The sequence below is a fragment of the Branchiostoma lanceolatum genome, chromosome 1, assembly GCF_035083965.1.
Source record: "Branchiostoma lanceolatum isolate klBraLanc5 chromosome 1, klBraLanc5.hap2, whole genome shotgun sequence".
Classification (NCBI taxonomy): domain Eukaryota; kingdom Metazoa; phylum Chordata; class Leptocardii; order Amphioxiformes; family Branchiostomatidae; genus Branchiostoma; species Branchiostoma lanceolatum.
The window spans coordinates 35,323,088-35,347,830 of record NC_089722.1 but is presented as its reverse complement, the minus strand read 5'-3'; the positions used below and the strand labels follow the sequence as shown (position 1 = coordinate 35,347,830).

Below are 24,743 nucleotides of genomic sequence, written 5' to 3'. Positions count from 1 at the left end.
TGCTCTATATTTATGTTTAGCCATAAGTATGGCTAAACATATTGTTTTCTCTCATGTTTCTTCTTCTTCTTCTTCTTCTTCTTCTTCTTCTTCTCCTCCTGTCAAATCTTCAAATCGATTCATCTCTGTCATTTTTTGACCAAATGACCTGAAATTTGGTACAGAGGTAATGTAGGCAAAAACCAATGTGCGTTCTTTTCCTTGTTTTGATATTGACCTTGAAAGTGATTTTATTGAGGTTTTTAGGCTATTTTTAGCATATCTTGGCCTCCTGCGCCCTGGTATTTCAACCGAATGACCTGAAATTTGCTGTATTTGTGGCTTGAACAAATATCTAAAGGACTACATTCCCATTTTTGGCATACATATATTCAAAACGATTTATTTTGGGCTTTCTTGACAATATTTGCCACTTCTGTCACTTTCAATACTACATATGACCTACAGGTCATTGACCCCGAGTGCCTTGCACCTGGCCAAGCTGGAAGTTTGCTTACGAGGAGGAAAGACCGGACATAAACATTTAACGTGATTATCGGGAAAACACCATGTTCCCTTAAACTCAGTGGTTAAATTGCAGTTTAGGAAATTCTATAACAGAAAACAAGTTAAATCAATGATTTTGTGAATGTTTATTCTAGCATTAGTTATTCCAGATATTTTCAAACTCCAAATTCTTCAACACAACACGGGAGATCGTTTCTCCTCAGACTGGCGCGACGTAGCGTCCACCACCAGGCCTTCCTACATGTCCTACGTACGGGCGTATGGATCGTAGAATTCGGCAAAAAAGGAATGATTAGGCCAGTAGAGTCAGTCCCCGGTAAGGTCAATGATTCGCCCCTTTGCGCTAGCTTGTAACGTTAAATGAATGTACCCTCTGGTGGCCAAACTTCACTGACAAACTTTCTCCCTATTATCATCATGAGCTTGCGTTAGTCTGGTACTAGTGACTATTATGTGCCGGGAATGTTTATCTATCGCACGCCTTGGAAGGAAGTTCAACCATGATAAATGGTCGGCCGTTGCGAAAATTTGGAATCCCATGCTGTTGATTTTCGTGATTGAATCTGTAAGAAAATATATTTTCATGTCGTTCATGTTTTTGGGACGGACGCCGGGACGGGGTGAATTTTTTCTATCATTTTCGTCCCGTTAGTAATGCAAATCGAATCGTGTTGCACAAGAGGCAAAACACTAAAAACGTGGGTCTTGTGGAGTGTTGTGGAGCGGGAAAATGCCGGATATTAGCGGTGCCGAACAGTGTACATCGTCGCGCGCGGGTGACGCTCCGTCAAAACAAATCCGCTGGTGGTCTAGCGCGGCCACCGAAAATAGGCAGAAACACACAGGAGGACTTAGCACCTTCGTTTATGAGGGCAATTGTGAAAATCTTTTGTTACAAATTGTTCGAACATTGAAACATTTGGATAGATGGTTTGAAACTGTTCTAAATAAAGAGATTTTTGTGTAGTTAAGTTCGAAATGTTTCCAACGTATGTGAAATAAGTTCAAACATGTTATAAGTTTCAATTCTGATTGTTTGAACACTTTAGAACTATTGTGACTTAGACATTCTTTTAATCAAAATAGTTCAAACATATTACAAATATTATATTAAAACCCTCTCGGTGACTTTGAATTGACTCAAATATGTTGTTTTTGGTCATTTCCTTCGTCTCCTGTCAAATCTTCATATGTATACTATGGAAAACTTCATTCTTCCCTGGGGTTGATCTTTTTTAATTCAATTTTGAACTGGGTTGATTATGCGCAAGAGTGTAATTTTCAGCGGATATTTTTCGACTGGTTTACATGGCACGGAATATCCCATTCTTGCAAGGGGAGGATTATTTAATTATTTCTTTCAATTTTGAGCTGGAATGATTATGAAAAAGTCCATTTTTTAGCAGAAGTGTATTTGTTAATCAATTAGTGGATATGGTTGTGGACTGGTCCATATTGTGTTGAGGTGCTACTGGAAGACTCAATTTTGGACTGGGGTGATTCATTTTTTTAGTGCAAGTATTTTAGAATGGTCCATTGTTATTTTGGGAGAGTCCATTTTTTGCATGGCGAGGAGTATGGCTAAACATGCTGTATTTGCTCGCAAATGTTGCCTTTCTAGTCCTCTCTGTATATATAATTATACATGTAGCAATGGCTTATTTACTTGTTTTCGCTAAGAGTACACCAAAGGCTCGTCTCCCTACAAGTGGTTGTGTATCTTTTTGTTAGCAAAATTTTTGTAATTGTGGTATCACTGGTACTGTATGTGTCAGTGTTACAGTACGAAATAAGTATCAGGAATTTGCAGTGTGTCCAGCAAAAATTGGTGAAACTTTTACACAAGTTGGTTCCCAAGAAGTGTCCGCTGCGTAATGCAAAATTTTCTGGACTATTAGATTGCGGAAATTTTTCCGCAGAAGAAATCTTTGGCAAGGTTGTAGTTGTTAAGATTCTGAAATTTGCATGATACTTGTTGGTCTATTCGCCGCTGGAATAGTCCATTCTTGTGTGTGGGGAATATTTGTTTAAATACAATTCTGGACTTGGGTGATTATGAAAAAGTCAATTTTTTGTGGATGTGCCAATGTGGGGAGGGAAATGGATGAAATATGTTGTATTTGTTCTCGCAAATATTGCCTTTCTAGTTGATATTGAATTTGTTTTGAACTTTGTTGAAAGTGATTGAAAACATACTTTGAATTTTTAGGTACTCTTGACCAATAGACCCCTTTCCAAATACCGCGGCCATTTTGAATCTAGCGCGAGCGCGCGTGGTTTGAGCGCGGGAAAAGTAAACACCCGGTAAGACCACGTCAGCGGTAAGGCTAAAGAATGGCGTCCCCAATAGAAACCAGCGTTCAGTCATCTTCGGCGGCGAGATGTTCTCCTCCTCTGTGAAATCCATCGATAAATTTGCATGGCACAAGTAGATGATATTGTTGTGGACACTTGGACTTGATATCGGCCAGTAAAATTGTGAATTTCAGCTACTTTTCCACAGTTCCTGCCGGGATGTTGAACGCGCGCTACAGATGATAGAAGTACAAATCACATTAAGTACATGTATATGGAAGTAAGAAGATATAAAAGACACGGAAAAGACTTGTTGTATTGCTGGTATCATTTACTTGCTCAGCAATTTGAAGAAAAAAAGAAACACTTGTTAAGAATGGTGGAAGATTTTTGACAAATGTACACCAAGGAAAGGATGCCTATTGCTAATATGTTTGCACCGCGTGCTTGTAGTTTCCCCAATAATGTTAGCTTAAGTCGAGAAAAATCCCACAAAACATACACTTTTCGGGCTGGGATCCTTATAGCTACTTAGATAGAAATATACAGAATTTTACCGGTTGTGACCGTAATTTTGGACGATGCCAACTTCGCCTTGGAAAACACGCGTTGAGAGGGGGTCGTGTGTTCTGTCTAGCCTTTCTTTCTTTTCTGTCAAGCTTTTTCCTTTCTTTCTTGTTACATCGCTCCGCATGGCAATATTTGACATTTCTGCTGAATGCAATCCCACAAAAAAAGACGGGAAAATGTAGGCTTGAGCTTAAGGTCATTTTGGTTAGGAATTTAGCAAAATTTCGGCGGCTTCTTTTGATGAGTTTTCTGAAATATCAAAATCTAAAGTACGTGAGTGAAGATGGAGTGTTTTCTTTGCGCCGTAATATCTTTATTTCCGTCGGATGATTTTACATAGCCTGAACTCAATCAAGCTCCTGTAACGGCTTGCCGCCCTGTAACCGCATAGCCGCCCAAGAGCTTGATAGCATGGGCCACTAATCCAGGGGAACCCGCCTTTCTAAATATGGATAATTTATGCAGCCATCATCAGCCCACATGAGCTGCCTGCCACGGCCAGACTAGTTCTAAGGGTCTAGTGCTGTTGCTATCCAGTGATTGACAGCTACAGATGTCTGATCTGCAGGTGGTAGGAATAGTCTCACAGCCCTCCCCTCAAGTGGCTTCAGAAGTCAAAGCCCTCAAAAATCCTTAGGAATGGACTCAAGTATAGGGGTCAAAACTTAAACTGCCATTGTCTGCCTCTAAAGGAACAGATAAACCAAGGAGGTTTAAAATACCTTTTAATCGCCTTGGTTGCAATATGATTTCTCCCCCCCCCCACCACCATCTGGATCTTATTTCCCATCCCTTCCTCCCCGTCTCCCTGTGGTGCCAGGTGTGACAGCTAACAGACAGGCTAACTAGCTGGTTTCTATGGCAATGGGGTCCTGGCAGAAATCCTGGCCTTTGATTGGTGTTACTATTTTTGATAACAGTTCTCCTAGCTTAGAGCTAGTGGAGCACAAACTCTGCGGGGAGGGGACAGAAATCCCCGGACAGCTGGACTTTGCGAGTATAGAAATTTGACGGAACTTCGGTAGCTCCTTTGACTTTGACGAAATTTTAGTGCCAAGATTAGCTTGATGAAGTTCATGAGTGAAGCAGGGGGCATGTTTTCTTTGCAGTGTTTCATTACATCACTTTTCGCGGAAATATTATTTTAGATTTTCACAGGATGAAACCCCACAAAAAAAGGAAAAATATCGGCCCGAGGTCCTTCAGTCCTCAAGTCCATAATATTTAACATTTTTTGGTTCCATCCGGCCAACAGATATCTGAAATATTGCCGCGCAAAATGATTTAAAGAAACGTCAGATGAGGTGGAAAACACACCTTCACTCACGTACCTGGAGTCCTCAAGACTAAATTCTTGGCATCCGAAAAGATCGTCAAAAAGCCGCCGGAATGCTGCCAAATTTGTACCCAAAAGGCCATTGAACTCAAGCCTATATTTTAACGTTTTGCAGGATTTCATTTGGCGGGGATATAAAATATTGCTGAGCGAAGTTGATGTAACGCTGCACAGAAAACACGACCCTCCCTCAAACTAACATAATTTCAAGATGATGTTGGCATTGTCACTACACCCAAAAGGCTCAAGAGTTATATTCATTCCTAAACGTAGCTACAAGGATCCCAGCCCGAAAAGTGCATGTTTTGTGGGATTTTTCTCGACTTGAGCTAACATTATTAGGGAAACTACAAGCACGCGGCGTAAACATATTAGTATTCTATCACCGTAGCGCGCGTTCAACATCCCGACAGGTACTGTGGAAAAGTAGCTGAAATTCACAATTTTACTGGCCGATATCGAGTCCAAGTGTCCACAACAATATCATCTACTTGTGCCATGCAAATATATCGATGGATTTCACCGAGGAGGAGAACATCTCGCCGCCGAAGATGACTCAACGCTGGTTTCTATTGGGGACGCCATTCTTTAGCCTTACCGCTGACGTGGTCTTACCGGGTGTTTACTTTTCCCGCGCTTGAATCACGCGCACTCGCGCTAGATTAGAAATGGCCGCGGTATTTGGAAAGGGGTCTATTGCTGACCTGTCACCCATCAGTACAATCTCATGGCCTAGGTGATTGGTCACTTGAATTCTGAGGGAGACTGAAGTAGGATTGTAAAAATTGATAATTTTGTAAATTTGATGAGCTACCTTTTAGAGGAACGAAGTTTAAGCTCTGTAACTTAGAAGAATCACTACTTATGGAAAATGATGGATGAGCAATGCAGGATCAATTAAGTGTCACTAACCAGTGATACCTGAGTCAATGAATGTCAGTGATTGCTTAGAGGTAATTCTTAGCAGTGTTTCAACATGATTGCAAGAAGTACTGTTTACTCCACCCCTGAGGTGTTACCATAAATGAGAGAGAAATGCTCTACCAGTGTATGTATTCCTCATCTCCTGGATGTTGTACAATCAAGTCTCGAACATCCATAGGTGGAGTCAGCCCAAACTTCTCTGCACGCTCCCACCGCTCCAGTCTCATAATACCTGTGTGGAGGAAACACATCATTTTTGAAATGTTTGTGAATTTAAAACAACTTCGCATTTACAATGCAATAATAAATCTTCCAAGACTAAGGTATTCACAGATCAACTTTTCAACAACCACTGTCGCCTTCTTCAGGATCATTAATGACCATCACTTCCGAACGTAAACTCACGAGAGTTACAGACACGTGACTTACTGACAATTGCTGACGTCACATATCCGTAAAGACACGTGTCAATAAGTTACGTGTCTGTAACTCTCGCGACTTTACGTTCAGAAGTGATTGGTCATTATTGATACTGAAGAAGGTGACAGTGGTCGTTGAAAATTTGATCCGTGAATACCTTAGTGTTGGAAGAAAGTTTAGCATTGTATTGTGATTACCACCAACACAGATGAGCTTGCATGATAACTTCGAATTTAAAATACCTGGCAATTGCAGTTAGTCAGTTGCAATTGACCTTGAAAAGGCCTTTTAGCTAAACCAATAAGTTACTAGGAAGGCAACATTTGCCAAATACCGCATATTTCAGTCCATCTCCCTTCCTGCACAAAAGTTGATGGTTCCAAAATTGAATTCAAAAGGTCACAACAGCTACCTACACCCCTTACACTTGTTTATTCTGGTCATTTGGGTGTAATACTAGGGCACAGGATCCAAAAATGTACGTTCTTGGTTTAAAAGTTGGAAAAATCAATCATTTCAAAGTAATGTATACCAAAATATGTCAAAGGCACTCATATACCAAATGTAGACCATTTGGTGGTTACACCAGGGCACAGGAAGCCAAATTATACATTTTGGCTCTAAAATAGCAAAAAAAAACCCCAATAAAATCATCTTAAAGTCATATATGAAAGAAATGGAAAAAACTTCTTGGGGTATTTGCCCACCCCAAAAATTTCAAAATTTCAGGTCAGGCCCCAAAATGACAGATCAATCGATTTGACAGGAGGAGAGGAAACATCAGGAAAAACAATATTTTTCTGAAATATGCAGTCATATGACTAAAAGCTGTTTGTTATGCTGCATTGTTAAGGCATGGTTTAAGCTGGAAGTTGACAGGTAAATTTGAATTGAAGTTTGCATATGAAAGTCACATAATCATACAAGAGGGAGCTTGACCAAAATAAAGTAAATATAATCATACGTACACATAATACATCATGCAAATCTTTACTCAATAGGTCTGACTCTTCCAGATTCATACCAACTGGTCCCTGTTGCATGCACACATGTCCATTCCAAGTCAACAAGAGGGTGTTTAGATAATATTTGTAATTAGTTTGAATTATTTTGATTAATAGAACATCTGAGTCACAACAGCTCAATACATGTATCTAATCATTTGAATCCAATTTGGTTTGGCAACATTTTGAAAGGGACAGCACAAAAACCTCCTTATTAAGAATAATTGCAAATATCCATGTGATTTTTCTAACTTTTGGGTTACTGTAAATGCAGAAATGTTCGCGATGGTTTTATGTTCACAGTTTTTGCGGTTAACTCTTTACCGCGAACCTAAAACAACCACGAAAAGCCATTCCATTGAGCGAATGTAGCGCTGCTATTGTTGCAAACGCGAACTCAAAAGCCATCGCGAACACTCCATTTTCTCCCTACCGCAAAATCACATCCCCGCAAACATTTTTATATTTACAGTATTAAGAAATGTTTACAATATTTTCTAAATAGTGGATTTGGGTAATTGCCCCCACAAAAGTAAGTGCTGATCCAGCTCTATTGTCAGCCTCTGTATATTTTTAGATTTCACTGCTGGACACTGGTAGGTCTTTTGTGCAAGCCATTTATGCAGGATGCCCAAGCATAATTCGCAAGGATGTGTAAATTGCTTTCTTCACAGCCCAATGACCCATTTACAAAATGTTATAAATAATTGTAAAAAATGGTAGGAAATGGTAGAATGCTGTTACCATTAATTAGAAACTATTAGAAATATCATATCCCACATCATTAATATTTTCAAAGTTTTACACAACCGGGCAAATAATCATAAAGTCGAAATAACATTCTAAAGATTTCTAAAGTATGAAATCTCCTAGACAAATAATTACAAAGAATTGAAAACAGTTGTAAATGATGACAATGATGACCCTCTTGGTGACTTGGAATGGACTCTAGACTAGTGTACTATGAAATACCATATCAGGCAAGAAGTACACATTATACCCACCTATGCAAGGCCCAAAGTCTGAGTTCAGGTCGAAATGTTTGAGGAGTTGGATTTCTGTCTGTCTCTGTAGATCTGCTGCATCGCTGGTGCTCTGGGCCGGGGCTGCATAAGGGGTGGGGATAGAATCGCCAAACTAGTTTTCTGTTTGGTCACTACACTCATCTCCCAAATAAAAGTACCCCCCAGATAGAATAATAGTTATCCTGGACATATTTTCACTCACTCACCAAGTCAAATAGAATTACTGCTCGGAATAAAAGTACACCCCGGAAAATTACCAAACTGACGTGTAAACTGTGTCCATGCTACTTCTGTCTGAAGGAAAGAAGAAGATAAGCCAGTAGCAGGGTTCGAAATCAATAGAGCAACTTGCAATTTGCAAGTGATTTTTAACATTGCAAGTAAAAATGACATGAACTTGCAATTTTCCAAGTTGAAAAATACATGTTTGTATTCCATGAATGCCTGGGAACAAGCTGCTCTCGTTACATACTGACACACAATCATCCCATACAATACGGTCGGTAAATTTTCAATTGAAACACAGAAATCAATGCTTTTTTGTTCTAAACCATCTAAAACCCTTCATAGATCGTGATTTCTTTGCTGATGTTTGCGCTGGAAAAGGATGAAAACAAATACGGTCAGAGAATCAAAATGGCCAACGTACATGTGAATAACATGCTGGTCGCTAGAAATTTTCACGATGCCTCCAGTCATAAGGCTGGTAAATGATTCAAGGCTCGAAATTCATTCACATAAAATAAAGTTGAATGTCAGCAAAACATGATTTCAGTTTAATGCTCTTATAATTGTAATCAAGAATTTCACAATTTGTCATCAAATTTTAAACAAGTTAAGTGCAACAAAGGGTTCTATTGCTTTTTCTGATACTGTTTAGTAGTGTACAATGGTACCTTTACCCTATATAGCCTACAAAATTATCTAGTTGCGCCAGTGCACCCAGTGGCCACAGTCAAAAATTGGGTGCACAGCTCCAGTTTTGGGTGCACACAGGTGCACATGCACCCAGTATTTCAAGCCCTGTGATTCAAGAACCATGTTTCAGCCACTAGTTTATCTGAAGGGGAAAATTTTGTTATTGTTGCTGATGATGATCCACTGCATTCTACTGCTCAGTATTGTGGCTACTACATTAGAAATTCTGCTAAGTTGAAATTTGTTCAATCTTTTTTAAAAGTTGTAGATGTTGTAATACTATACTGTTTTGTGTTTACTACTGACTGTATATGATTTTACATAGAATATTTTCTAAATTACATGTGAATTGTTTGTAGTCTTCTAATAATGCTATAAAGGTTGCTATGTATATGTCACAGTAGAGATGGCGATTCAGGACAATCGGCGATTGTCCTAGGACAGATCGCGATCGCCGTTTGTCCTAGGACAGACTGCAATCGCGATCTGTCCTAGGACAATCTAAGATTCTACTAGTAGAGATTGCGATCGTAATCTGTCCTAGGACAAACGGCGATCCAAACTTAATGATGCTAAGATCTTAAGGAAACAGCAATATTTTTTATAAACCATGATTTTATTTAGTATTTACAAACTTTGATCAAAACTCAATTGATGCTAAGATAAAGGAAACAGTAATATACAGCAAAAATGTTTGATCACCCTCTAATTTTTACTGTTCTGCCAAAGTTGTGAAATCATTCAGTATATGTCTGTGAAATGACATAGGTGTGAAACTGTAGTATCTTGAAACTGAGATTGATATTTTGACACCTGTTTTATCACTTTACAATTGTAAATGTTCTTCTAAGGTTGTAAATTCAATAGGTGTGAAACTGTGATATCTTGACACCTCAAAATTTGCATACTGAAACATTGTTGGATCACCTTCTTCCAACTGATATCTTTCACACATTATTAAAATCTTGTCACTCAACTTTATCAGAAACTAGAAAGGCCGTCATTTTGCCCCTGAGCTAATACAGCATGTTTCGCCAATACCCCTCCCCATGCAAAAATGGGCTGTCCCAAAATAATACCTGGGTAAATTGAAATATAATGAAATAACTACAAAAACAAAAAATTGGGACAGCCCATTTTGTCAGTTTGCCAGGCTTACCTTTATTCTAACAAGAAAATTACATGTATATTCTAACTTTAGTTGAAATTGTGACGGCTTTTATAAGAAGACAAAACAAAAATAAAATGTTCAGCGAAAATTCCAGCCCGTCAGTCATAAAGGTTGCCGTAACATTTATTCAATGCACACGTAAAACCCTATGTTCTGGCAAATTAATTAGCGACGCACGCCACCTGGGTAAGCATCTCCCCGGATGAATGTCGGTTTCTTCGGTGACCAATGGCATAACGTATTCTTCTCGCTGATTGGTTGCTGGTAATTGGATCATCCCTGTTCATGGCGACATGTTCGCTTTTAAATCGGCCAAGACGCGTCACATAATCTATGTTATAGAATTGTAGAATTCAACACAGAAAATAAAACTAATCCGATAATTCAACTGCTTAATTTTTTCTTGTTACAACAGATAAACTGAATCTTTGACCAAATCAGCTGCAATTCTGGTGTTGCAGGTCCTTGCTAGTAAAAAGCGTCGCTTCCCGTCAATGTTTTTTATTCCTACAGTAGGGGTCATTGACCTTTGGTTTACGTTGTTCCCGAGGTGTGGTTTTCCATATCTTTTCGGCGTTGTATGACACTGTTTTTAAGTTGCGTTTTTTAATCATCATTTTCTACCAAACCGGGCATCTGATCTGCCATGAACAAACAACAAACAAAAATTCTGCCGTCAAAATATTGTTTAAATCATATCCACATTAACAGCGATTGCAAGCCGTCTTGTGTGATTCTTGTGAGATTCCATCTGTCAGGAGCAAGGAAGTTGGAGCAAGGAGGTTCATATATATAAAACCTCATTGGTTGGAGTTAGTATTTTGGGTAGTGCTAATTACGTTTTATATTCAGATGCTGAAAATTTCCAAAACTGGTAGCCGCGGCGACTGTTGGAGGGCTTCTTTTACTTGCAGCCTTATGCATTAGCACTATCATAGTGCTACGAAACTGGGCGTAACCCAATTGCAAGCTACCGTGAAACTGTAACACAACTCAGGCTTTGCAAAAATTTCACAATTTTTTTCTAAACGCACCGCAAATCTCTTTCGTGACAAGCTACCTGGTAACCGTGAAACTGTAACACAAATTCCCCCGCGACCATCCTTGGGAAACTGTGTGGTATTGAACCAAAACATCACCGCAATATTTCCTACTCGATACAAAAATTTACATCGCTGTATTTCACCAAGGAGAAGCAAAACTTACCACTGAATTTGAAACTACGAGTCGTTGTCATGTGGGGACCGCCTGCTTGCAGGCCGAACGCGTATATACAACGAGCTTCCTCATTGGCTCAGAGCTGACCAACCACACAATCACTTATACAGTTGAGTACCCATGCAGCGCGCCCAGGTGCAGCCCGCCTATTGTTTGCCTTTGAAACGCCGCCGGCGCCGCGGGAGACAAAAATTCTATGAAAAAATCGCAAAATAAGTAATTTTGAAGTAGTGTATGCCCAAAAAAATACTGGGGTCCTTTGGATAAATATCCAATGCACAACTAAACCAAGTTTCAGGTCCTTAGGTTCCAACACCACGGCACTGGAGGCCATATAGTGCGACTTTTGTCTGAAAATGACCAAAAAACCTCGATAAAATGATTTCAAAAACTTATATCAACAAAATTAAAAAAGGGTCTAGGGGTATACACTTACTCTACCTGCATACCAAATTTCAGCCAATTTGGTTCACGGACGACCGAGAAGAAGCGATTTGAAGATTTGACAGGAGAAGGAGAAGAAACATGACAAAAAACAATATATTTCGTTGGCGAAACATAAAAACAATATGTTTCGTTGGCGAAACATAAAAACAATATGTTTCGTTGGCGAAACATAATTACTTTATCAGAAAACATACATGAAATTTATCCATCATGAAATATGATCTTATTCACCTAAAATAGTTAATAATTGTGAAATGTAGGTAGCATGTAAATTGTTAAACATGATTGAAATGTAATGCAATGATTCATTCTATTTTCCAAAGCATTTCCATCTATATATATCAGAATTTGTCAAGTAGAATCGCCATTTGTCCTAGGACAGATTGTGATCGCAATCTCTACTAGTAGAATCGTCAATTGTCCTAGGACAGATCGCGATCACAGAATTTGTCCAAGTAGAATCGTCGTTTGTCCTAGGACAGATTGCGATCGCAATCTCTACTAGTAGAATCGTCGATTGTCCTAGGACAAACGGCGATCGCGATCTGTCCTAGGACAATCGCCGATTGTCCTGAATCGCCATCTCTACTGTGACATATATATGTAGAGCAAAAGCAGTTACATACTGACTATGATATTGCTAGTTAATTTTTCAAATTGCAAGCAAATTTTTTGCCAACTTGCAATTTTGCAAGTTACAAAAAAAAAGGATTTTGATCCCTGCAGTAGGTCCTTTTTCATTTATGCCTCCTTAGCTGATGCGTCCAAGATGGCGGACATGCTGTATCCCTTCTAAGTACCCGGGTTACAGCGACTATTTCTTCCTTGAATAAGTCGGCCAGGAATCCCCAATGAAGGCCTGAATATGAACATCTACATTCCGGAGACATCCAACCTCTGTTCTACCGTTGTAGACTTGATGTAAACTGTGTTATTGACTGAGAATCTGAACATTTTGGAGCTGAATTGAAATGTTTGGCAGCTGACCTACGAGAAGTGACGCGCCACAACTCCTTCTACTTCTAGTGCCCTTCGTGGAGGTTTGTGTGTTCCCTGTCCAACCCAGGATCTTCTCAAACCAAACATTATCGTCAAGTCCAAGTTAGGCCACACCAACTTAATCTTATGGATGACATCCGCGCGCGCATTGATTTTCGTCTGTTGTCAACAAAAAAAAATCTCCTCCTCAAAGGCTACACGGAACTCCGGAACTTGCTGACTTAGATTGCCGCAAAAGGCTAGCATTGTGCTGGCTTCTCGGAAAACTGGGGCGTATTTGTGGATTGGTATGCCATCGATGTTGGCTAGGGGGATTTTGCGTTTGCACAGTTGTACGAGAGGATCGCGGCGGCCAGCGAGTATCGCCCAGACAATTTCAAACACAACCTATCCAGAAAGGCTCTCACACGTTTCTTTTGCAATAATGAGAGACATGGGAGAGGAATTGAGGGATTGGCAGAGGTCTCACAGTGAGATTTGTGAGCGTAAACCATGGAATCCTTAATGTGGAGTTCAATGTCATTTATGTCGAAACTGCCCTTATGGGTGTATATGCGTATTCTCATCACAGTCATATATCATCCACAGTCCTTGGAGCCAAATACCTTCAAATAGTATACTTCTTTGGTCGTTCTTGTCAATATATCAAAAATCAATCACTTGCGCTGAGTCTGCTATGATGAACAAGATAACCTACATGTACCTCCTACAAATAAACTGTGTTCAATTCTTTGTACCAGTAGTCCTGTGATTTAGCAGCATTTTTTTTTTTTTGTGCTGGATTTTCTTGTTTTTTCGCCCGCGCGCATTAGTTTTGGGGTCTCCAGAGGATGTCATCCATAAAATCAAGATGGTGTGGCCTTATTCATGTACATCTCCAACGGTAGGTGACTTCTAATTGTTATTCGCTTGGTGGATTATATTTCTGAAAATGGAGGCGCTGCTAATCAAGTTAGAGGAACTCAAGTCTGAGAATTCAGCCAACTTTTCCAAACTGAATGACAAAATGGATGACATGAAATCAGATATGCAGCGAATGGGCCGAATTTTGAGCGCACATGAAGTCAAAATAACGGAACAAAGTCAACTCATATGTGAACTACAGGCCAAAATCGTGGCACTGGAGGCGTGACAGTTTCACAGCGACCAGTACTCTCGCAAAAACTGCCTGCGCATCTGGGGTCTGGTAACTATGAAAACAAGGAACTACTGGGCAAATTCTTGGAGTTTGCCAAGTCAACTCTCAAAGTCACTGTGGCTTTGGGGGACATCGATAACATTCACTATTTGGGGAAGGGAACTGGTCGACATGTGATTGTCAAGTTTGCCACTTTCCTTGCTAAGAGAAAAATCTATGAAGCTAGAAGAATGCTGAAAGGTGTTAGAAATGATGCTGGCCAATTCATCTCGATGCGACCAGATCTGTCTCCCGCTAGCAGAACTTTATTAGCAAAAGCTACCCGGTAGGCAGATGGTGTCTGATGGCAAAGACATGTCGACAACAAACCCTTTTCTTCTGTGTGGGTGCCTATGAAGGGGAAGATTTGGGCGGCGCAGGGCGATAAACGGTTTCAGCTGACAGGACCGCAGGACCTTGATTTAATACTACGATCCGATCGACGCAGCTGGGGAGAATTCCACACATCGCAGAACGACCGTCGCGAAGCACTTGGCTTCTTCGTCACCTGACTCCTGCCGGGCCTGCCCTGACACTAAACGAGTTAATGTGTTCGAACAGCTGGCTGCGGACGAACCCTGTCCCTGAAACTCGCGTAGAGTCATAGAACATTAGACGCAGGTATTTACAGACTTGAACCGTCTTATTACTGTTGTGGACAGCTAAACAGACAAGTGACTCGTGAATTTATATGTCCTTACTTAACTTTGTTATGCCTTTATTGAACATGAAGTATGTACTGCAGTCCTTTAAAATGTCTGTTTGTCACAGAATTAAAAGTACGACCTCTGTTTCCTTTGCTGTCTGTACTTCCTTCGATATCTATGCTAGAAATAGTTTGACCTTTGTAAGAAGTAGAGTGTTGAATTGAAATTAGCGAGGTCGTTTGCGTTGAAAGACTCATTTTTCTTTCTCCAGTTGTATCTGAGTTGCCATGGAAACACTCCTTACAACAATTATTGACTTTGTGTTGAATTTTGAATCTGAGTTGGATCATTGGTTTCATTGATTGTGTTTTGTGGTTCCTTCATGAGTTGAATTAATGAAGGAGTTTGCCTTAATGGACTGCCCTTAGTTTCATTAACATGAGTTAGAAATTTGTTTGAATTCTTAATTTGAGTTGATTTATTCTTTTCATTGTTTTGAGTTTCCTTAATCTATTCAAGGTTGCAATGGTTAATCTTCTGAAATGAAGTACAATAAGAAAACTTTAATGATGGATTATCGGAATGACTGGCTTTAAGAAAGAAATGTTCTGTCGTTTATTATTTGTTTTCATTAATGGCACGCTGTACCTCATCTCTTTATGTTCCAAGTTAAATGTGATTATTTTGATGTTTATTCTGTTGTTATTAGATATGAGAACCCCCTATGATTTGATTATTGACATATACTGTTATGCTTTTGTTACCCATCTCGCTTTCTGCGGTCATCTTCCCCTTAATAATTTTTTCAGAATCCCCTTTTCTCCTCCTTGTTTCAATGACGTTACCAAAAGTCAATATCTGCAGCTACAATTGTAATGGTTTAGGCAACCGCAGAAAGCGAAATATTTACATGGTTAAAGGACAAATCTTATCAAATATTTTGTTTGCAAGAGACCCATTCATCGGTCGCACAAGAGGAGTTTTGGCAATCGGATTGGGGGGGTCCTGTTTTATTCAACCACGGCCTTAGTAATAGTAGAGGTGTTTTAATTTTATTTAAGAATAATATTTCATACACCATCCACCAGACCCTGAGCGATGACTCAGGGCGGCGGATGGTTTTAGACTTAACAATTGATTCTACACGTTTTTGTTTGACCAATATTTACGCCCCCAACACTGACGACCCTTCTTTAATCTTGAAACAACTATACACAACCATATAGCGTCTGATATACATATCATTATTGTCAGAGATTTCAATACGGTATTTAATTCCGATATTGACAGAGCTGGGCATCAATTTTCTATTTATCACCCAAATAGTCGTAAAGCAATTAATTCCATATGTGCAAATTTAGATTTACACACATTTACAGATTTAACTACCCTAACACGACACATTATACTTGGAGGCGCAGACGCCAAGCCAGTAGAATAGATTATTTCTTGACTTCGTTTTCTTTAACTTCCTCTGTCGAAAAAGTAGTTATAGAAGATAGCATGAGATCCGACCACTCCCTTATCGGTCTAACTGTAAATACTTCTACCATACCTCGTGGTCAGGGTTTCTGGAGACTTAATCAAGATCTTTTAAATGATAAGAATTTTAAAAACGAAATGTCGACATATATAACAGTTTTTTCAGTTCAATGTGAATTCTGCAAATCCACACATCGTGTGGGAATCATTTAAGTGTTCTGTTCGTGGGCACGTACAATGTAATTAAATTTGCTTCATGGAAAACAAACAAAGTAAAGATACGGTACGCTCTGTTTCATGTGAGATCGATACCCTGGGAGTCCAGGCACCGTAATCGGAGCACCGCACGCGCGCCCAAGCTTTCACGGCCCACCCTCCCGCTGCCCCCCGAAGACCGACCCCGCCCCACTCTCCGCTGCAAACCCAAGCTCCGCTATCCGATCGGAGCACCGCACGCGCGCCCAAGCTTTCACGGCCCACCCTCCCGCTGCCCCCCGAAGACCGACCCTGCCCCACTCTCCGCTGCAAACCCAAGCTCCGCTATCCGATTACGGAGCCTGGCGACATGGCTATCTTCGCCCGTCCAAGAGGTGGAGAAGTGTCTGTGATTTATGGCCGCGCACGGCTGGAAGCCACTGCACGGTGGCAGGATTGGTCGTCCGCCCTGTGGCGATAGCGAATCAGCCCGTGCCTGTTTAAATATACATGAACCGCAGATCGTCATCTTACGCGATTCGGGGGGCAATCGGCACATGGCAAAAGGAGAGCCGGCTTGCCGCAAAGGGTTTGATCTGTCACTCAAGTTTGCCGACATGTCCAGTCAAAGGGAGGCTTTCTTTACCATGGTATTAGTACATTGTAAAGTAAAAGGTAGTGTTATATTCTATGGAGGGATTCTTACCGACAAAATTACGAAGATTCTGGAGGAAAACACCAAAAAAGGACGTAGATCTATGTCACAACATGCCTGCAACATGTCTAAACACAGCGGACTGCTGGGGGAGTCTATTCTGTGTGCAGGGGTAACTTTCTTGGAAACTATTGTCAAATGATTATAGATACGAAAGTTCACAGTGATAAAGCAACACCAATACTACTATTATTCTTAGATTTTAGTATTTTAATCTTAAACTCTATCAACATACGTTAAAAGATAGATATTTCAGACTACGTGTTTCAACTCCTCCCCGGGAGAAACAGCATGATACCGTCTGCCGGGAACAACAACACGGGAACAAATTCTTCCCACGAGACGTTCTGGTTCCGAAACAAATCCCACCAGGACTTCATCTTATACTGTTAGCTAACAATAAAGCCTGTATGTTTTCCATGCTGGCTGATTGGCGTTCATAATTTGGACCAGGCCTTGCGGAGTTACTGCAGGTTTTTTACGTCAACTTGAATATGTTGTTTAGTCCTAGTTCTAGCAGTGCCGGTGGGGAGTGAGTTACGTGACATCTTCTCATAGCAGAACACACAACGCCTTGTAGTCAGTGGCATCTAGTGACCTCGCCCACAGAAATGCGCCCAATTAACACGTGGCGTCCCGCTGTGCGGGGATTACCGGCAGGCCAATAGCGCGAAGAACTTTCTAACACAGGATCTGTGCTAGAAACTGACAGAAAGAGACGTGTCGCCAGGCTCCGTAATCGGATAGCGGAGCTTGGGTTTGCAGCGGAGAGTGGGGCGGGGTCGGTCTTCGGGGGGCAGCAGGAGGGTGGGCCGTGAAAGCTTGGGCGCGCGTGCGGTGTGCTCCGATTACGGTGCCTGGACTCCCAGGGTAGTGAGATCGACAGATTGCAAAAAGAATTAGATACCCGTTTTGATTTGGACACTTTTCATATTTTAAAAGACAAAAAACAGCAGTTAGAATTACTATACCAAGCCAAAGCAAATAACATGATTAATTGTAGGAGAGCTAAGTGGATGGAGCAGGGAGAAAAATGCACAAAACTGTTCATAAATCTGATTAATAGAGGGAATTCAAGGAAAAACATGACTAAACTAACGGGGGGCGCCCTGACATCGCACGCGCCCTAACATCGCACGGATTTTTTACTGATCTTATTTTGCATAAGTACGCCGTGTTTGTGTCCAGTGACTATGCTGATAAGGAAGGTAAATAACCCAAGTTCATGCACATAATTGTCATTTACATTCAAAACATATGTGTACATATTCATTTCTTGTTCTGTCGAAAAGTAGTATTTTGACAATAATGATGGTAGCGCTAAGTAGACGGTCACTGCGTAGCTAGACGGCCTGGCACCTAAATATACGACCTGTGCCAAGCAGATACATAAGTCACACAGCTATCATACACATAAGAAAAATAACTTAATAAAACACTAAAAATTTGGGTCTTTAAGTGTTTGTTGAGAAGAAAACCGACCAAAGAAAAACAACGTAAACATTGCTGTCGTCTGACGATGTTGTTTTGCCGCCATTTTTTTGGGCCACTGCACAGTTTTGTTACGCTCTAACATGTGATTGGTACCGTCTATGAAAACGAAACTGAATACAGAGATGGCGAAGATATTTCCTAATAAGTAGACGGAGTATTGTTGATGTAAGCGGTGTCGTTTTTTCGTAATGATTTCATAAGTCGGGCCGCATTCAATACGTACGTCGGGCCGCGTAGTAGCCTATTTCCCGTGGGAACATGAGCTGGGATGCGCTAGATATAGCCCTTCTCACATGACGTGAGAAGTGCACACAGTCAAACTTTTCCGGTCAAAAGAAAGCTAAAATATAGCAGACTTCAAGCCTTATTTACATTTTCCTAACTTCATCACCAACTTCCGAAGAGAGCAAAATTACTAAAGCGTAAGAAGTTAGGCACACTATCTGGCGTAGCACTAAATCAGAAGGTACATTCGTGAAAATGTCTCACAGCGTCTTCCGCATGTAACGCGGAGCATGAAGGGCCCATGAACAGTATGAATACATTTTTTGTCCAAGTATGGTCTTTAGATGAATGTGTTCAAAATTCATTCATTAAAACATGACCATTCTCTTTCTCTGGCAACCAGCAATGGAGCGCCGTGAGTTCCAGCGCATAAAAAAACGTCCGATATTTGGGCACCCCCCGTTAGTAACACCAGAGTGATTAACTAAAACTGACCCAAAGGAAATTCTTCACGAACAAGTAAATTTCTTTTCCGGACTTTCCTTTAGAGATCCACCCATCTCCTTAGAGAATGATACTTTTAAATCTTTCTTTCCCAATCCATCCCATGTCTCATTGTCTACGGACCAACGTGGTAGCTGTGAAGGTTTGCTTACTGAGAAGGAGTTCAGGGATTCAATAGAGTCATTTTCATCTGGAAGAGCTCCTGGATTAGACGGCCTACCAGTAGAATTTTACCGAGTATTTTTTCAGCACTTCAAGAAACCCATGCTTGACTCCTTTAACTTGTAACTCTTATCTTGCGGGTCACCTATTTGACTCCCAAACAACTGGCCTCATTTCTTTGTTATTGAAGCAAGACTCCACGGGACAGGATAAAGACCCCTCTCAGATTAAAAATTGGCGCCCTTTGACATTGTTAAACTGTGACACTTGCATATTATCCAAATGCATAGCCCTGCGTATGAAAAAAATTATTCCAAATTTAATATCACATGATCTGACTGGTTTTCTACAGGGTAGGTGCATAAGTGATAATATACGTCGAATTTTAGAAATTATTGTATATTATGATCGTAATGATTTACCTGGTTTAATCTTTGTTGCAGACTTTGAAAAGGCATTTGACACCATCAGACTTGATCTTATTTTTAAAACACTTGAGTACTTTGGTTTTGGTGAGGGATTTGTTGACTGGATAAGACTTTTGTATCAAGATATCTGTAGTAAAGTAATTAATTATGGACATATTTCCCACCCTTTTCCCCTGTTCCGTGGAATCCGCCAGGGTTGCCCTCTGTCCCCTTACTTGTTTATCTTAGGAGTAGAAGTTTTAGCCATTAAAATAAGACACAATATTGAAATAAAAGGATTAACGACCCATGGTATTGAATCTAAAATTTCCCAATACTCCGACGATTCTAACTTTCCCCTTGCTCCCAAACTTGGTTCTCTATATGCTTTAGTGAAGGACTTGCAAAACTTTTCTTTATTATCGGGTTTGTCCCCAAATTTCGATAAATGTAAAATACAACGTATTGGCTCTCTGAAAGGTACAAATTTCTATCTTCCCTTCCCCCTTCCCATTCAATGGACAGACATAAAGCTCTTGGGAATTCATATTCCAGTACAACTATCAGATATTGTTAGTATTGATTTTGAGAGGAAACTTACGAAGATTGAAAAACTGTTATATCCTTGGAAAACAAAGACATTAACACTTATAATGGGTAAGGTTACTTTGATTAATTAATACACTTATTATAACACAATTCATTTTTCTACTTAGCTCTCTCCCGTCCCCTCCACCTGACTTTTTTCATAAATTCGAGAAGAAAATATTTCAGTTTCTCTGGGGAGGTGGACCAAGCGAGTGAGGAGAAAAACTATTTATAGTACTTATGAACATGGTGGTCTTAAACTGAGAAATTTGCAGTCTGTCGATCTCACATTAAAGGCCTCATGGATGCCTAAATTATACTTAATCAAGGGATGGTTTTGTTCTAAATTGTTATTTATGTCTAATCCGTTGTTTAGATCAAGTCTGTTTCCTTTTGCGCAGCTTGACATTCGTGATTACCTTCGACGAGAAGGTTATGCAGAGGGTAGCGTTTGTATGTGTGTTTGTAATTGACCACCATAACTCAAGAAGGCCTAGATGGATTGTTTTGATATTTGGTATGTTGGTAGGTCTTGATGAGACCTAAAAGTGATTAGATTTTGGGTCCCCTAGCGGGTTGTTACAGTACTGCAGCAGAACTTCCTGTTTTGATATCTCGTGTTCTGGATATGCTATGGAACTGATTTTTGAGTGGTAGATAGATGTTTGGACAGAGAGTAAGTGGTATGGGTTTGGGCCCCCTAGTGGCTTTTTTGGAACTGCAGGAGCAGGCTTTGCTTCAGACTTTGAAATGGAATAACTCAAGAAGGGCTTGATGAATGGTCATGATTTTTGGTAAGTAGATAGCTTGAGTGATGATGTACATGATTAGATACTTATAATGCAAATCTGTATCTGATTTGCATGATTAATGAGGAAAGTTTGTACATCCGCCAAATTCCAGGATAGGACTCTCAAACATGTGACACATAATTTGCATAATTAATGAGGCAATTAATGAGAAAATACTGTTACTCAAGATGGGCTTGATGGATGGTAATGATTTTTGGTATGTAGATAGCTTACGTGATGCTTCGTATCATTAGAGGTTGATTATGAAAATCATATTCTAATTTGCATAATTAATGAGGCAATTTAAAAAAAAACAGTGTTCCATGATTTCACTATTCGAATATGTAACATTTGTAATTGAGGAAGAGAGGAACATTGACAGATACTAGAAAATATACAAATGTAGGCCTAATTTGCATAATTACTGAGAAACTACTATAATTCCATACTGGTAAATTATGGCAATTTCATACTTGTGGCATTTGGAAGTTATGTGAATGTGAACATCCTTGAATCAAATTAAACATTTGCATAATTGATGAGAAACACTCCCAATACGTCAGTCATAAAGGTTGAAATAATTTGGCGAAGGTATGAGGTCGTGGAACTCTAGTTTTGATTGTTTTATGGGAAAGCCGGCACCCATAAGCTCTTTTTTTATACAAGTTATACAGGCTTGGTTACGGCCTCCTGAGGGGGTTGACGAAATTAAGCAACAACTTTTGTGTTTGAACCTACATATATGTATTGGCAAAAAAACTTTCTTTTCGACAGCTTTTGATACGGGGGGAGTATGATTTCTTAATGATATTTTGGATTCAGAAAACAGCTTTCTCTCTTATGTACCCTTGATCTCAAAATTTGGTAATTAATTTCTGCGATACCAGGCTATTGGAAATCGTCTTTAAGGCAGGTGTCCATTGATCTACGTGTTTGTTCACCGATTTGTAGGGATAGGACTTGGATTCAGAAAAAAAATATTAATAAAAACATGTATATCTTTTTCATGAAAGAAGCAAATTTGTGTGAATCCTCATATAAAATACAACATTCTTGGGAAGAATATTTCAACATGCCCATACCTTGGAAACAAGTTTACAGCTTACCTTACAAACTCTCCATAGATACTCACTCTAGAATGTTTCAATATAAGCTACTCTTTAAATTTCTAACAGTTAATAAAACACTTTTTACTTGGGGCCTGGTTAATTCTCCTACGTGTAGTCTTTGTAATAAGGAAGAAGAGAAAGTCATCCACCTGTTTTGGGATTGTAGAATAGTTGCACGTTTCTGGTCCGAGGTGGATGGCTGGTTCTTTAACCTTACAAATACTCATTTGCATATTAATGCCTTTAATATATTCTTTGGTGATTTAAGTGATCGTTGCCCAGTTCTGTCAAACTTATTTATTCTTTTAGGTAAAATTTGTATTCTCAAATATCGTGAAAAGACCTTACATTTATCTGGTTTTATTTCTTATGTCTCTCATGTTCAAAAATTAGAATACATTATTGCCAAACGACTTGATAAGGTTCAAAAACACCTGGGAAACTGGGGAAAACTATATACTGTCCTTTCAACGTAAATCTGTCTTGTCATTATGTTTTTGATTACCAAAATGTATAGGTTCTCATTTACTATGTGCAAGGAGGTAACCGCCTTGCTATGTGGGATCTTATATTATTGTTTCCGGGTTTTATGTAACAGTTATCAGTTTTGAGGTTTTCTCATGTGTTTTCATTTATTTTGTATACGTGCCATGTTTTTCTTATCACTTCTTTGTTATTTTGAAAACTAATAAAAAGGGAAAAAAAATAAAAATTTTTGCCAACTTACAATTTTGCAAGTTAACGTTTAATACCAACAAAAAAAAGTATTTTGATCCCTGCAGTAGGTCCTTTTTCATTTATGCCTCCACACATGCCAGTTAAGTATATCGAGAATTAACAGAATAACTGTAGATATCGTGCTTGAATTAACCTCTACTTCTCCACATCAAACTTCAAAAGTATATACCGTTAATAGCATTCCTAAATGTTGATAAATTCGACATAGGCTCCCTGCTATGATAATGGGGTCAACGTTTCCTCTTAGTTCAACAACCCCTAACTTCAGATCCAACCGGTAGAGCCTGGAACTGAAACAGGATGACACTCACTTTTTTTTTTGCCTCCTGTGCCTTGTAATTACAGCCGAATGTCCTGAAATTTTCTATGGGGATAGCCAATGAGAGAGCACCTTTCAAAATACCCACGTATTTTCAAAAGTGGAGCTGATTGGTTCAAATAGTCAATCCAATTAGGAGCACTAACTCTGACATGTGCAGCCGGGCAGGACGTGGTTACGGTAAACCAACTTCACTGCCTGACTCCCATCATTGTGTCATACTGAAGAGTACACAAAGGCTCATCTCTCCCTACAAGTGGCTGTGTATTTTTTTTTTGTAATTGTGGTATGTGCGTAATTCATGATCACTTTCTCAGCATATATGCCGCGACCCCAGGAAAACTTTTTCCGAGCAGGTTCGATCAAAAAAGTGTAAAAAAAATGATAATTTTCGGGTCCAAAATTTACTTTTTACTGTGGTTTCTACCCAAAATAATGGGACAACGGACAATGCCGATAAATACACCGGTAAGTAGCAGAAAACCGCTTTTCGCCCATGTGATTACATTTTCTGTCCTACTTTTCTTGGCGGAATTGTAGCCCTTCGACCATAGGCGGTAGGCCATCGAGTTTTTGTTGAAATAGGCATTACTGTGCCGTATATGTATAAACTCCGATGGTCCGCTAAGGAACCAACAAACGGAAAGATTTCGGTGAATCGTAGACTAACGCACGGACCATGTACTCCACCTACTAGTGAAAGATTCCCGAGAACTTACTCTAACACGCACTGTGTACGAGTCGATCCACTGAAAGATTCCCGAGAATCGTACACTAACTGTAACAACCACAACGCCCGATCCGCCGTCTATTCCAAACATGGAACCATACGAACAGATGCCGAAAGTCACCCGAAGATTGCCGAGAGCCGAACAGCGATTTCCGAACGCTTTGGGTAGTGTTAAGAACAAGAATAGATAGGTAGGAAATGCAGTTTCAAAAGCCCTTATTTTCGGCGAAAAACTGTCATGAAATTAAACACCTTAATACTACTTATAATCCAGGGGTTACTTACTAGCCATGCAGAATTTCTTAGGATACAATACCTAATTTTAAAGGAGATATGCGGCATTTTAAAAAGTCTGATTTCCTTGGGACAGCGTTACCAGCAGTGCGGCAATGACATCATTGATAGCCAATCAGACGCAAGACCCAGATTTCCCGCCACGTTCGAAAATGGAACCACTATTCGGCACGGCGAGGTCCAGAGATTTGTTACACTCTAACATGTGATTGGTACCGTCTGTGAAAAGAAAACTGAATACAGAGATGGCAAAGACAGTTGCCAATAAGTAGACAGAGTGTTGTTGATGTAAGCAACTGGGTGTCGTTTGTCGTAACGATTACGTTAGTCAG

At 39.9% G+C, this 24,743-nt stretch overlaps 1 protein-coding gene across 4 annotated transcripts in view; it reads right to left on the bottom strand.

The window, feature by feature from the left end:
* Window positions 1–24,743, bottom strand: part of LOC136421181 (DNA polymerase delta subunit 4-like) — a 39,908-nt gene that overhangs the window by 14,229 nt on the left and 936 nt on the right. For 2 of the 4 annotated variants that reach the window (XM_066408361.1, XM_066408352.1), the window contains exons 2-3: window positions 8,061–8,162; window positions 5,753–5,864 (exon numbers count right to left, since the gene is read on the bottom strand). In XM_066408361.1, the coding sequence (XP_066264458.1) occupies window positions 5,753–5,864; window positions 8,061–8,162 (214 nt within the window). Of the gene's footprint in view, window positions 1–5,727; window positions 5,865–8,060; window positions 8,163–17,041; window positions 17,067–24,743 lie in introns of those variants that run through there. The other 2 variants (XR_010753395.1, XM_066408366.1) reach the window with 2 other exon arrangements.